Source organism: Osmia bicornis, chromosome 12 (assembly GCF_907164935.1).
Source record: "Osmia bicornis bicornis chromosome 12, iOsmBic2.1, whole genome shotgun sequence".
Lineage (NCBI taxonomy): Eukaryota > Metazoa > Arthropoda > Insecta > Hymenoptera > Megachilidae > Osmia > Osmia bicornis.
In genome coordinates, this window is record NC_060227.1 from 8,407,669 (window position 1) to 8,423,816 (window position 16,148).

General features: G+C 41.4%; 1 protein-coding gene and 1 long non-coding RNA gene across 13 annotated transcripts in view; one reads left to right on the forward strand and one right to left on the reverse strand.

Moving 5' to 3' along the window:
- Nucleotides 1-7,851: 7,851 nt before the first annotated feature.
- On the forward strand, nucleotides 7,852-11,165 carry LOC123988355. Its single transcript, XR_006829951.1, has 3 exons — nucleotides 7,852-7,961; nucleotides 8,037-8,265; nucleotides 10,999-11,165. It is a non-coding gene; the product is annotated as an uncharacterized LOC123988355 (long non-coding RNA).
- A 1,595-nt stretch (nucleotides 11,166-12,760) lies between these two features.
- Nucleotides 12,761-16,148, reverse strand: part of LOC114878208 (disabled homolog 2-interacting protein) — a 214,863-nt gene continuing 211,475 nt past the window's right edge. For 11 of the 12 annotated variants that reach the window (XM_046288141.1, XM_046288140.1, XM_029191754.2 and 8 more), the window contains one exon: nucleotides 12,761-15,859. In XM_046288141.1, the coding sequence (XP_046144097.1) occupies nucleotides 15,589-15,859 (271 nt within the window). In that variant the 3' untranslated portion in view covers nucleotides 12,761-15,588. The remainder of the gene's footprint in view (nucleotides 15,860-16,148) is intronic. The other variant, XM_029191753.2, reaches the window with a different exon arrangement.

The window sequence follows — 16,148 nt, forward strand, 5'->3', positions numbered from 1 at the left end:
GTTTCCTCTTCTACGTACATTCCTTTCCTTCTTTCTTTCTGTACTTTTACTTGACACCGACATTTAACCGCCCGTTTCCTACTTTATTTATTCAATAATTTGATAGAATTTCATTGTTAAAATCGATAGCATCGTTCGATTACTAATCGTTCTTCTCTATTCTCGTTTGTCTTCTCTTCGATATTGAACTTTATCTTTCGCTTCTACTTGAAAGTTCAATTTCATCGTCCATTCTACTTTGTTCTAAACTTTGTTTACCGCTTCTTTCAACTTCGCATCCTCTCTCTTGGTGAACTTTGTACCAGATCCAGTATCTTGCTTGTCCCGAAGCACGTTTCATCTCGAACCACTTCTAACGCTTTCTTCCTTCTTTCTGCCGTCTCTATCCTCTAACTAAAAAGGATGTTCTCCACGACGGAGCATACTTTTATGCTTCAGATATCTTACGACAAATATTACTTTAATAAATGTACCACATTCTACGTCTGTTTATCTATAACTCTCATTGCACCGCTGATCAAGTGTCCATCGATGATCTCTTCCTGACAATGTCTTTAACCTCCTTTCTTCCGTTCGTCAATGGTATACTTGATGGTACACTTGCTTCTCTCGATGCTCAGTTTTTGTTCCCATCCTCTTTCTTTTTCTTATCATCCTACCAGCTTTCGCCTTCTTTTTTCTCGACGTTTAAACAGCGTTCTCTTCCTTCTCTGTTCATTTCTTCTCCGCCTGTCGGTTACGGTACCCTCGGCATTCTCTGTTTTTCGTTTTTCTTCCTGACTGCTGGCTGTCCGTGTCCCTTCTCTTCTTATCTGAAGCCACCTCCGCGTACGATGTACCTACACCGGCCCTCCGGTGATCCTGCTCATGCAAAAGATGCCCGATGCTCGCTTCTAACTGCAAGGATACGTACTTTACGACGGCTTTGGCTGGTACGATTCTCAGGAAGCATCAGGATTTCCATGCCGCGAGATCCTCTTCGTTGCGTGTTCCACCCCGTCTCGCCTCGCCTTGCCTGCTTGATCCTTCCTCCACTCGCTAACCGCAAACCTACCCGTTTCCGTTCAAATTATCCACCCTGTTGCAAACTGCGATACACAGTTTAGAAACTTTTCAGCTGCTACGGAAAATGATCCTTTCATTGATAAATGGAACAAGCCGCTTACGTGTACGTTTAAATTTTTCAACTGTGACGGCAGCACAAGTCATTTTCGTTTGGGAGAACGAAACGTATGGGGTATATTTAGATTTTTCAGCTTTGATCCCGCACTGTAGCTTTTCGCTCTCGATGGAAAAGGGTTCTACTCTAGATAAACTCAAACGACCCTTTTTAGTAAAAGAAAAAAGGAAAAAAAACACACACAGGCATACTTTAACTTTGATGCAGACTGCAATAAACGCTTTTGCAACTTTTCTGTTTCGATGGGAAAGGGTCCTTCTCTTAATAAACGCGAATGGGTGGTTTTTGTAAAAAAAAACCATTTGGGACATGTTTCGTCTTTGACGCGAGTTGTAATAAACGCATTTGCAATTTTGTAACCTCGATGAGAAAAATGTTTCGTTCGATGATGCTTATCTTGATAAACGTGATCACTTTCCGTTTCATTCAAATGAAATTTACATAGAAAATTTAACAAGCACATTTTTTTGAAATTATTTGCGAATTAGATGCTCCTAGCTAAATTCAACGAAGACTATTATAGATCCTCTTAATTATCATAATAGAATAAAATTAACATAAATTAAACCTATCTATTCTTCTTATAACAGCTTTGTCTACAATGTTCCCTTGTTTCGGCTATTTCTTCTTTTTTCTTCAGTGCGGGGGGGAAATATCTAAAAAGATGAGTTTCGCCAGTGTCCCCATCCTATGCAAACATCCCGGTTATTTGTACGGTATTCCCGCATCTCAATGGTAACGTTATTCCGTTTCGAAATCATTTTACTTGGTAATACGATTGTCTGTTTACCTCGCTTTCTTTCGCGTGCGAAATTGCGCATGAAATTTTCTCCATTCTCCTGGAATAAACCCTTGCAACCTTTTCCTATGTATCGTCCCTCTTGTAACGAGCCAAGAAAATTATTTTTCAAACTGTTACGCTATTCTTTTTCCATGATTATTTCATTCTGTCTTCCTTTACATCAACGAAACAGGGCTTTGGAAACTTTATTTCTTTATTAAAAATTCTTAACTTTCTCATTTTCAAGAAACTTTGCCTGAAACTCTTTTCTTCTTTATCAACGGCTCGTTCCGAGATACATTGTCTGTTCTTTCGACGAGAAGACTGCAACGCCATGAAACGGATACCGGAGGTTCAATCTCGAGCCAGCTCCCTATTACGTAATCTCTCGGCTATCGGGCATCAGGGTAGCCCATGAAATTTTCTGATGCAGCCAAGGTTCGAGGCCCCGGGGCTCGCTGGTCCGAGAACCATCGGCCTCGAATCCGAGGTTGATTTTCGGTGTAGCTTCTTTCGGTGACGATCAACCGAAGCTAGAGTTTAACGACTCCCTGTCGAAGAAACCGTGTGACCGAGCAACTTTGTCAACCGAACGGGCTAATCTTCGATCTAAGACGGGATCGAGAACATGTCCTCCCCGAAGCTTTTAGCTAACAGCGTCTCGGATAAAGAAGATCGTATCACCTCTGGGAGTATCAGGGAAAATGATCAAGGAAAATGATAGGGTTAACCTTTTTCGATTTAATTATAATTAAAATTGAAATAGAATTCGAGCCGAATAATTGTTGGTCGATCGGCAATCAAACACCCTTGGCGAGTAGCGATCGAGTTTGTAAATAATTCAATCTTCAGCCAGTCACAATCAGTCACTTCTACGAAGCGAGAGGAAAAACTTGCTCGTGCCTCGTTCCCCTTGTTCGCGTACGGGAAAAAACGGATCGCCGAGGGCCCGATGTACTTTCGATTGCAGCGAATCACCGGGCCCACGCGATATCGCGTCGACTTTATCGAGCAATCGGCAGCGGAAGGGTTGGCTATAAAAAACCGCGCCGCGGAAGATCGGTGATTACTGTACATTGTTGCGTTTATCGTAAAGCCGTGAAAAAAGCGTGTAAAAGGATGGCAAAGAGATGAAACGACGTAGGTACATCGCACGAAACAGGGCAATAAAGAAGCGAGGAGGAAAAGCGTGCCATGGACAAGTCTATCCATCTTGTTCGTCCGACAAATCTGGGCAACTGGAATCCTGAACACAGCCAGATGAAACAGACGGTGAGGAGGATGAAAGAGAATTCTCTTGTGGGCTTCGATCGGGAAGAAAAAGGTACAAGTCGCACGAAACGCAGCAACGATCAAACAGCATCCAAGAACAATCCCTTCATTTTTATTCGACGCTGAACAGCTCGCAGATGGATCGACCTCTCAGCGAACGTAGACAGCTCAAAGCGGAAAGCTGACTGGTTGCAACGCGTACGGATTTTTATCTTCGATCCTATCCCTTCGTTCCTCTGTCTTGCCGGATAACTCGGGACTCGTCGTTTATTAAATCACAGGACCCCCTCCTCTTCTCTTCTGGCCTGATCAAATTTTGAACGTAGGATTTCGAATTTCACGCGTGACCGGAATTTTCCTTGCTTTATCTCTCCTTGCTTTGATAGAACATCGCGATTCGATGTTGATTCGATGGTATTTCAGTCGGAATATTGGTCAGTGAATTTTCATGTACCCAATTTTCTGCGTGTTCTCGGACTGCAGATTTCTGTCGATGAAACCGAATCATAGAATCGTAAACTCTTCTAATATTTGACAGTTTGTAATTTATGGGAAAAAGGGTATCGAAAAGGTTTCACTTTTTTTTCGCTTGAATTTTGCGTTCATGGGAATGCGAAAAAAGAGGGATATTCCAACTCCGCTCAATTTGGGTATACTGCTCCTTTTGAAGCTGCTCCTCCCGCTGGACAATTCCAGTGGAAAATCACTATATGTCGTTGAAAAGCTCGAAAAATGTCAAAAGTGCGGAACCAAAAAGCATCGCGCGGCATTTCACGAAATTTCTATTTGTCCATTTTGAATACGTTTTATATTCCCCTATCTATTCACGGCTTTCTTTCTTCATCCTCCGATCGAAAAATCGACTCGCAAACATCTTCTCTGATTTTATTTTTTTTTTCAAAGTTTGCGGAATAAAAGGAGAAATCGAGGAGCTGTTCGAACAACTTTACTGATAAATTCGTTGATAATCGAAAGTTAAATACGGAGAAGTTAGAGTGCTTGAAAGCAACTAGAAACTTCCCTGGAACATTCTTCGAGAGGGAAATTAGTTTCTTGAACGTTCGAAGGGAATAAAGTACGCATCTTCTAATTTGAAAATTTCAACATCGCGTTGAGGCTTTAATGAATTTAATGAAAATGATTTTTCCTTGTGCGGTGCAACGGTTCCCTGATCCCTGGGATCGTTTCCACTTGAAAGTTGTGGCGAGTTTCCGAAGCCGTGAGTCCTTAAACTTGCAGCTCGCGTTAATTCTCTTTATTAGTAATTCAGTGGCAGCTTCTGTTGCACACTCGACGCGTCATCAATAAACGATCGTCCGTGTTGCGCGAAGGCGCTAACCTTCTATTTAGGATCCTCTGGATCGCTCTAGAAAATCTCATCGATCATCATGGTTGTTCCGAACGCTTTGAAATGGTCGTAAACGGAAGGGGAAGGTGGTCGATGAAAAAGGAGCGTACCGAGAGAAATTGATCGTTCTCGGTTGGATCGTAGTCTCGTTACAAAATACTCGATACTCACGGGAGGTCGGCTTTCGTTCGAAACGGCTCTATCTTCATGCGAAACCAGGGGGGAGCAGGTGGCTGGGCGGCCATAAATGGGTGATGTACGATGTAACGATCTCTTCACTCTCTCCTACCGACATCACAATTAGCCATCAACGTAGACATGGCTACGAACTAACAAACGGACAGAACAAACCGTCCCGTATTTGTACCGTTCTATACGTCTGTCAGTCCGTCCGTCTGTCGCCGACCTCTGCAACGTCGAGGAATTGCGATCGTTCAATTAACGACCGACTCGATTAACTGTATTCCCCCGTCGATCTGCCGGCCGGTGCGAATATAAATTAGCCGCTTCGATCGAGCATTTTGTCGTAGGTCCGGGAGAGATCGGGAAACTTGATTCTTTCCGCGAAAATGAATCGCCGAGAAGACGCATAGCGGTGATTAATATTAGTTTCCTACTTTTTATCAGCATAACAGAGAAAAGTTAATCAGCACTCGCGGAATTAGATTTTGTTTTACCGGATATATCCTTCATCCATCATCCGACGCACCGTTTCCTTCTAATTACGAATCACGTATTTCTTCCATTTGCTCTTTCAAACAGTTCTCTAGTTTATACAAAGTCTAATTGCCCCCGTATACATTTGACAAATATTATTACTTATAATCAAGGAAAATTTATTTTGTAAAGGATTCTCTGTTTGTACATTGAAATAGTCAACCTATTTCCGGCTCTTCGATCCGTACGTTTCATCCGTGACAAATATTTCCTCGTAACGTCCGCGCATCGAACGAAAGGTATCTTTCAGAATGTCTTTTATCGACTGTCTGTCCTCTCCTCTTTGTTCCGCTGAGTGGATTGTTTAATAGAGGATCTATGAAATATACGGCGCGGGAAAGCAATTTAGTTTGGGATTTGTAACTTTATGCTAGAAATACTGGTATAATTCTTTGACAATGAGGCTACACGCTCGATACATAAAATGAACATTTTAATGCATTCATGGTGTCACATTTGTCGGGTGTTTCTATCTTATGAAATTTCACCGTTTCAATCTATTCGTTCGCTCGTTTCTGATGCCATTGTTCCTCGCGTTTCGGATCCGGCTCGCAAATACAAATCCACGACAGATCAGAATTATACACGGTCGAGCTATTCAACGGAAGAGTTAATGCGACAAAATAATCGTAGCAGCATGATTACCGGTAATCTTCGATCGCGTTTGTTCGCAAACGAGTCCCCTAATACTCGCGCGCCAAATACACCCCACGATTACCCCTGTTACGCATTGCCCGCTAATAAATCCCGTTAAACCTTTTACACCGTGCGATTCTAATGCACTCCGAGCACCCTTCCGGTTCATCGGAACCACGAAAATCGGCCTCGAATAGCCTCGATTCAGCGGTTATACCGTACGAAAATCGATGTGGAACAGAGAAATTTATATTCATTTTCCTTCGAACAAGGGGCGAAAGAAGGCAAGAAATAAAGAATAAGAGGAATCATCGTGATTCTCGCGCGAGTTTACTTATCGAAACGATACAATTACGAGGCGATGGTCGCCGCTGGTTTTGCATAATGCATATCGCTTCTCAGAGTAATATCCCGAGCACGCATCGCGGTCGCACTAATTTCCGTGAATCGAACAGCGCCAGGAAGTTTTTCTACCGGCTCCGAGAGGATCAACCGCGTAGTCACATCGGCGATTAGCGATGGAACCGATCGTGGAATCGTTCTAACTCCTCGTCCCTTAATCTCTTCTATCTTTCCAAAGCTGTGTCTGGTTATTTGGTAAATGCAAAGGGGTAATGAATAAACGGACGATAAAATGGCTCGATCGATAGACGATCCGTGAGGGTATTGGTCCCATCGCTATCGGTGATGATGAGCGAGCACACGGCGGGCGGTCGGCTTCTTTCCCGCAGCTTCTTCCAGGCTGACTCTCGATCCCGACTCTCGATCCATGTTTCATGAGTTACCGATGCTCGAACTAGAGAGGGCCGACCACGTACAAGCAGTTACAAGCGTAGCTGAGGGCAGACCGCTACTCTGAATCATGGGCACCTAGGAGAGATTCTTTGTGATCGATGCAATCGCGACACCACGGCGCCTACCGTCCTTTTTCTTCCCGCGATTATTATTGTCTTCATCCGCGGCAGGAAGAGCCCGTTACGAGCGTCCCTCCATTTCGTTTGCTTCATTTCACTCGATATTATTGAGCTGTTACGAGCTCGTTTCGCTCCCGAGATGATCGAAGACTCGTTGGAAATGAAAATCGATTAATCAGCGCGTACCGATTCTCTGTTATGTTGCATGAAACATGGCAGATGGTATTTGTATAGAATTTTCTAGGCTTCCGGATGCTTTGTTATTCTTTCGAAGATAATACGGTAATTATTTAGAAGTTTGCCCTCTTCACCGATTTCCGTGATCTTGAAATATGTTGTCAAGGTCATCATTCTGAACAACTTTTCCCTATACATGTTACCGCCGCTCGGCCCTAGTTTCCGAAATATTCGTAAAAAACTGTAGTTATACTTACGTCACCAGTACACTGTATTCTGGGAAAAATGGAGACTGAATGGTGATTGGAAGAGTGATTGAAGTGGTTTGAGGTTATGGTTAGGGTTAGGATTAGGTTAGGTTTAAGTTAGGTTTAGGTTTAGAGCGTACATGGCGTGATATGAGAGCTAATATAACTCGTTATGGAACTCGTACGTTTCATACGTGGGACATATAGCTGAGTTTTGATTCCGACGTCAACATGATGGCCGAAATGTTTCCGATTTCTGACGAAACACAAAATGAATAACAGGTATATAATATATAAAAGGTGAAAAAAAGAGTAATTATAACGTGAGAAAATCAAAAACAAAATCCTAACCCTGACCCTAACGCTAACCCTAACCTAACCCTAACGCTAACCCTAACCTCAAACCACTTCAATCGCCATTCAGTCTCCATTTTTCCCAGAATACAGTGTACCCGTAATCTAAGTTTAACTGAAGATTTTTGCAAATATCTCGGAAACTAAGTGTAGGGAAGAGTTGTTCAGAATAATGACCTTGACAACATATTTCAACGTCACGAAAATCGGTGAGGAGCGCAAACTTCTAAATTATTACCGATAATACGCTATTTTCAATCAGATTCAATGATTTTTTTCAAACTTTACGTTTATTCGACAACGAACGGAAATTTCAAAGGGAACGAAATAAAAGGTAAAGAGGATCGTAGAATCTCTGCGAAATAATCCTCTTCTCGTCGGACCTCTAATCAGATTTCATTTTCTTTAGACACTCTACAACAGTTTGATGCTTTTCCAAGTGCCGACAAAGGGCTGAATTGAGGGGGGACGAGAGGGCCGGATAAGATTAAAAGAGAAATTGGCTCACGAAACGTGCGTGCACCGTTGCAGCAGGCAGCAATGAATAATGAACGGGCAGAACATTTCGTCGTGGACGTCGAGCGGGCCGAATTCGTAGAAGAGGATCGTCCTGCGCGCCCGTCTACTACGAAATACAGGTGAGTACGGGCAATATAATCGGCGAATTTCACGGAATCGTCGATGAATTCGGCGAAGGCTCCTTTGCGGTGGACGCGAGACGGGGTTGGCGTGACTTAACGTTCGCCACGTGTCGTTTGCCAAACGACCGACCGATTCGTGCTCGTTTGTCTCGAACGATCGACCATCGATCTGCTTAAGTAACAGACCGTAGATTCTCTCTCGTTATCACCCACTGAGTTCTCGGTAACAGAATCACTTACGATCGCCAAGGTAAAACGAACCGTAGGACCAGCGCCTCGGAATATTACCAGTTTTCTCGATCGTCATGCAAGCTGTTACCCCCGCTCCACACATTCGTCAGCTGAACGAAATAAGTAAAAATAACATCAGTTATGATATATTAAAATAATGAACAGGCATTGTTCTGAACGTACTGGCTACCCGGAATTTTCAGTTACCGTAGATATTGAAAGGATTAATTAAATTTTCAGTCTTTGTTTCGGAATGTTAAAAATGCGAGAATGAACTCGGTAATAAATAGGGGTTCTGGCTTTTTTAATTTCAAGCTGGACGCAGCAAATGCAAGTTCTGGCTAAAATAATAGGAAAAAAGGTGATACAAATACTTCGATGCGACTTCGTTCAGATTTCAACGGGAAAAAAAGGCTATCAAAGTAATCGGTATCAGTGTTGAATCGCGGGTAACGCGAATGAAAAATTCGTCCGACAGAATGCCGATGATGGGTCATTACAGTTGGTGCATCCTTCGATTCCCGATATCCGATGTTCCAGGATGAGAGAAATTTAAACGAAACACAAAACGGGGTCAGGAAGTGATGTTCGTGTAAACATGGGTATGGGGTACGCGCCGAGTGGAAACTCGCATTAATCCGTGGCTCGCTACTCGCCTCGCATGTACTCCGCTTTTTTTCCCCTTTCTTTCTTTTGCTATCCGATTTTCGCTTCGTTTCTCTCTCGGACACGATGTAACATCCTTCTATCTATCGCGGTGGCACCCGGCCAAGCAAACGGACCTACGGTTTCATAGATATCATACAAGATCTATATTTCTGTATGAATAATAATTTTCAGATTATTCTAACGACACATCCCTTTTTCTATACTCAAGTTTCAATTAACATTATGTTTCCTCGATGTAGCATATAGGATATTTATTTCGAATTTAAATTAAATTTTATAGATACATTTTCTTTTTCAATTCTCGAATTTCGATTTGTCTCACTTAATCAATTCAATTTTAAGAGAAATTTTTGTAATTGAAGTGTGTCTCCCATAAAAAGTAGATCCAGATTTAACCATTACAACCATCTATTTAAAAACGACGGAAACTATTCGACATTTTACCGACCGGGTTTCTGAAACTTGGTGGACCAGTGGCGCTGTCTATTAAAAAGCAGCGGAAACGGTTTGTTAGCTCATCGACCGATCTTCCAGCAGCCGAATTTGGAAAACTTGAAATGTAAATTAGGTTTACTATCCAGTAAGAGCACTAACATAATTAGATGTCGTAAAATTATACACATTTATTTTATAAAATGCCATTTATTAATTTTAAACATTTTTTGCAATTTTGGCTTTGATTTCATTTAATCATCTTTATCTTTTATATATATATTTCTTCTGTGCGTCTGTATGTCACTGAACTCCTCCTAAACGGCTGGACCGATTTTGATGAAATTTTTTGTGTGTGTTCAAGTGGATTCGAGAATGGTTTAGATTCACAATTCGGTCCACTACAAAATGTTTTTTTAATTAATTTTTTATTTTTAAGTTGTTGTTGATCTTGGAATGTTTTACACTGGATCCGGCAGACAGCGCTGCGATCGCGGTGACAAAAACATAACAAATCGCAATATGACTTACAAAGAAGGTTAGGGAACCCGGAAATTCCAAAAATTATGAAACTTCGCATACAAGTACAGTAAGTCATCCGTAATACGACCCTGTTTTCCGTTGGTGCCATAATTCGGTTTTAAAGGGTGAAATTACCCCTTGAAAAAAATTCGAAACTTTCTTTTTTGTGGAATATCTTAAAAACGGTGAGAGATATGAAAAAAAAGTTTAAACAAAAGTTGCACAGTTCTGTTGTGTTTACAAAATGGCGTCAAGAAAATTTTTGAAAAGTGCATAATTTTTTAGTTACCCCTCCCCCCCAACATTTTCTTGACGCCATTTTGTAAACACAACAGAACTGTGCAACTTTTGTTTAAACTTTTTTATCATAACTCTCACGGTTTTTAAGATATTCCACAAAAAAGAAAGTTCCGAATTTTTTTCAAGGGGTAATTTCACCCTTTAAAACCGAATTATGGCACCAACGGAAAACAGGGTCGTATTACGGATGACTTACTGTACTTGTATGCGAAGTTTCATAATTTTTGGAATTTCCGGGTTCCCTAACCTTCCTTGTTAGCCTATGTTCATCTTGAAAGAATAAACAGTCCAATAGTGCAAATTTCATTAAAATCCGTTTAGCCATTTAAACGTGAGAAGGAACAAACGATCAGACATTTTCACTTTTATATATTAGTAGGGATAGGGACAGGGAAATGGGGATAGAAATAAGGAAGTAGGGATAATAATAGTTGAGTAACATTCCCGGGCAGAGCCGGGTAACGCAGCTAGTATTATATACAATCAATCATATTTATTATAAATACGTATTGTAATCTAAATATATGTAAAATTTATACCAAAACTAAATTAAATTAAAATATTCCGATCGGACAGGCGCTATCGCGTGTGGGCTGCAGGGGTCCTGAGTGGGGGTTCAGGGGCCCGATCACACGCCGCCCCCAGTGTCGACTACATGGGAGAGCCGGTTCAAGGTCCCCCAGAGACAGAGTACTGCTGTGAAAGGCAGCGGAGGTTCGGGTGTAATATATGTAATAAAGTTATCTTCGGTCCGATTGGTGGTGAGGAGATCGAATTAAAAACTTAACTGCGTTTCTCTGTAAGCCAAAAGATTCTTTTAATTACCCTACTATGTACAAAACTATCTTACAACTACCTCATACCTGTAAGCCAAAAGAAACAACATTTACAGCTTTTAATTCAGGTACGTTAATTCCCTATAAACTAAATTAATACGTTTTCTGCCTTCTCTCTTCTTAACGGATTTGTCTCTTCTCTTTTGTCTCGAGACTCACTCCCTCTCTCTCCCTCTAACGCGGAAGATTTGAATCTAAGAAAGGCAACGACACTAGTATACGGGTGTCTTGATTTTCTTTACATATATATACATATTGTATATACTGTGACCCGTGGTGTAACGTGGGTGCACTCTATATTTTCCTTTTCAATACAAATGTCAATCGCAATTACAATACGTTAGGCGCCGGCCACTCGCTCTGGCAAATGGGAATGGGAAAATTTCTGGGGAACTACAGGGGATGGGTTACGCGGCTCTTCCTGGATGGCCGAAACAATAGCTACGCGGGGGAGTACGCAGGGAGGACTATTATGGGAGGGGAGATCTCAGGTCGGGAAGGTGTGAACCTGGAAGTTCGTTACGTTACGCGTAGGAGGATAACTGTAGAAGGGAGTAATGGGGGTTGGAAAAAGGGGTTTCGCGAAGGCGCAGAAATACCGAATAAACGGCGCAATACGCGGGCGCTAACGCGGGGATGCGAAATACGCTGACGAGAAGATGTCGTTATCGGAACTCAGAACTCACAATATGTTAATAACGCAAAGGGCTTACCAAAACCGCTGTACAGCACTCACACACCTTTTCTCACCCCGGTACTCGCTTTCCAAATCGCTTCTCAACTCGCTTTTCTAACTCGCTATTCGCTATTTCAAATTCTCTATTTGCTCGGTCTCGTAGCCTAAGGCTCATTTAAGACGAGACCGTCGCGGAATAATTTTGGGGAGGGGATGGGACTAGGATGGGGGGCCTCTTCCGGCAACGGAATAGATCGATTATCGATTGTCGATTTGCAACGCGCCTTTGGCAGTCGGTAAGTTGTCGCGGAGATTTCACTACCTTCCGATAGATGGCGCTGGCGTGTCCGAGTTTTGGATGGTGCAGGTAGTCACTGTATGCATGTAAGTATATACTTACATCCATCTGGGGTCTTAGACACCCCATAGTGCAATTAGAGCTGCATTGGCCACGCATTCCCTCACCGACGCAGCGTGAATGCGTCGGTGAATTTGTAGCCAACTTCACTGCGACAAGTTCAATGCAACTCATCGTACGGTCCTCGCTGCGCCTCGGGGTGTCTGGGACCCCTGATAGACCATTCGTAAACACAAGCATGTCCAATCTTCTTGTATGTGTAGTCATTGATTATATGTAGTTAGAATATTAAAAGAAAACAATAGAAATGTATTATGTTGAACAGCATTGCTATTAATAATGAGGGGAACAAATTAAAAGCTTGAAGTTTATTATCTGAAAAATAACTATTATAATTTTTGATGATTAGAATTTTTTTCACGCTGAAAATTAAGGGAATGAAGAGAAATGAAATAATAATCACCGTAATATGTCTAATCATATTTATTTGCTCATGTACTGTTACTAATAGATGCTATACGCTTAAATACAGATGATGTATTGCAGAAACGAATATACCAAAACACTTAGCAATGTACACGCTATTCGAGTCACTTTTAAATATGTAGATTATCATCGATTATATCGTCCAACAAGGAGTGAGGAGTAGGATAATGATGATGATGATAATGTACCGTTAAATATATATTAATTTCGTGATTTGAACGATAGACAATTGAAAATAGTTTGTGAAAACAGATCGATGTCTCTACAAAAGATTGCGTTACAGAAAGTACAAAACCGAGGATTACAAGAACAGGGAATATTCTGATGGGGAGGGACAAAAGTAACACAGTGACGATAGATATTTCTATACAAAAATAATCGACGGAAGGCGAGAAAATAAAAACGCTCTCACGTTCGATAATGAACTATGATACAAGTCGACGAGATAATACTTTTCTTATTTTTTTTTGTTTCCTTAATAAGATTAGCCTGAATTGTGTTCTTCTTCTCGCATGCGTTTTTCTTTTCACACACACCCACACACACACACACGCCACACACACTCTCTTTCATTCACGATTTTACATGGGTGCATCTCACTACACAATGGCTACGATAACATATCATTGTTTTCTCTGTGATGTAAAACCATAATACACGAAAACGATTGCGAACAAACGAATGTCTAATTGCCGACGCGCGTCGTTGTGTGCAACGTTTGAAATACGAAAAACGTAAATTCGAAGAGAAGTACCATCGATTTCTTAATGAGAAATCGATCCTTCTTCCTCCGATCATCGCAGATACGATAACGAAACTATCTTACACAGAAATCTCTCTTTTTACAACGAAAACCTCTTCATCTTTGGTAGAAACTACGAAATAAATATTGTCGCTTAGAATAAGAATCGGTGCTCGAATCGAAGCTTCCCAAAGGAGACACGTTCACTTCCTAATGCGAGCTCGATCTTTCTTTGAAACCGCATCGATGGAAGCTTTCTCGCGCGAGTAAACGAACGGTTCTCGAATACAACAATTTAACATGTAAACTAGAAAAATATACACGCATGTACAGGGTCATGAAGTACGACTCGGTGCTCGAGGATGTTGCTTATTCGTCTGTGGATGACGATACCATTGACAGAGTTCCTATGAGATTCTGTCATAATTTTCTGTAAATTAATATTGTGATTCTAAGATCATTTATTTTCGAGATTCGACGGATTTTACCCTTTGAGAATGAAACACTTTTAAAATGAATGCTGCGAATCTAGCGAACGTTATCTTTAGACTGCGGATATTTATGCAAATCTACATATATTTTCTTCCACGTAAGGTGCTGAAGAGTATTATTTTATTTTGCAAATTTCATACATTTCGTACCTTCTAAACATTTCATTATACTTTACTGTATTTAACACACGTTTAGGATATATTTTACACAGCATGAACATCCGCAGTCCAATTGATTTATTTTTGTCAAGAACATTAAGAAATTAATTCTTAATTTATAGCCTGTTACCTCAAAGAGTATTTTGTTATTTAAATAATACATACTTAGAGGCGCTCTATGTATTTTATAATTATTCTTCATAAATTGTTTCTGCATTATCAAATCATCGATCATATTAATTTTAAAAATATGAGATTCAAAATAGTTTTAAGTTTCGTTAAGACCTTTCCAATGTATAAAACATATCTTTAAATATTGTGACAGAACCTCAGACTTATCATGTAATATACGCTACCAGTCAAAATTTAAAGATCACTTTTTAAAATTACACTTTTATTCAATTAAATTAATTAAAAAGGACATAGGAGTTTATTTCACTTTAAATTACATATGTTTTCTATGCTCTTGAGAAACGAGCACTAATTATATTAAGTATACAATTCCAGAAGCTTGTATTTAACAGCAGGACAATTTTATTATTTTAATTCAAGACATAATGTCTGGATTACGACTGACCCGGTTTTGCCATTCGTGAACTAAGTGATCTGAAAATTATGACCGACAGCGTAACTTTTCAACACCTTGCTAGATACTAAGATGTAAACAGTGCCATACGTTAAACTCCAGTGCAACGTAGGCTTCTTCTAACTGAAGATAAACATAAGAACCGAGCTTAGGGAGAGCCTAATTTTTCCCACCATCTCCAATTAAAAGAAGCCTAAATTGCACACGAGTGTGCATACGCAACGCTGAATAACAGAACAAACGAAATAAGACGTCGTTCACCCTTTCATCCTCCCAAATCCATAAGAAGGAAAGCATCGATCCCTTCTTCCATCTCCCTAGGACCTCGACTTTCCGTCTCGTTCTCGTCGAACGAAGGAAAGCTGCCTGAAGAAATCTCTAAACCATCGTGTTCGCAATCAAAACAAGCCGGCACCCTCGACAGAGAGTTTGCTTCGATCGTGAACGACGCGAGACCTCGAATACGAACGGTAGAAATAATCCTAACGCTATGGTGTCACATTAAATCATCTACTTAAACCGTTTGCCTATTCACTAAGTAGCCTCTATTTTCGCACGCCTTTCACTCGCTCTCTCTCTCTCTCTCTCTTTCACTCGGTTTCTCTTTATAATTCAATCGTATCCCGTCCGACCGAGATACGGATTGCGTCTACCGTAGAACGATCTACGTTCCTTGACGAGCAGAGGATGATCTCGATCTGCTTCTCGTCCAAGGGAACACGTTCCTCCTAGTGAAATCTTGTCCGGATCGAGTCCAGTTGCGAGACTCGGGGATCCTTCGCAAGCATCTTCGAAATGCGAGACAGGTGGCTGCTCGAGGTACGCGGTCTCTTTAACACGACGAACTCTTCAGCTCGCCTATGTCGGCGATGTTCTGCAACAACGCGGCTGCCTCACTGCTCGACTGGCTCTTCGCGTTGTAACGTTGCTTCAGGGTGCTCAACGCGGACAACAGTCTTGTGTTGGACGTCATCAGACGCGAGTTGGCCGCGTCCAAAGCGGCTATTTGCTGCTCCTGCGCGTCGATCACGCGCTGCTTGTACGACAACGCAGCGGACATCTTCTGCTGCTCTCGTCGTAGCTCCTCCTCCACAGAGATTAACCTAGAATCGATTAAACATCCTGTGATTCACGGTTCTTCCCTTCGAAACGGTTAAAATTTCACCCCCTTTAGCCGCGAAACAGTCTCTGTTTCATTGGAATAGAATCATTCTTGGAAGATCAGAGGAAGACAAAGACTGTTTCGACGACTCTTCAGCACACATGGAATTCAGCTCCACTCGTGAAATCTCTTCAGACTTGCTTTGGAATGTCTTTGAGATTTTCATTTTGTCGATGTCCAAGTTTGAGAGAGATTTCACTGGGAGACTTCCGAGAGGATCCAAGCGCACC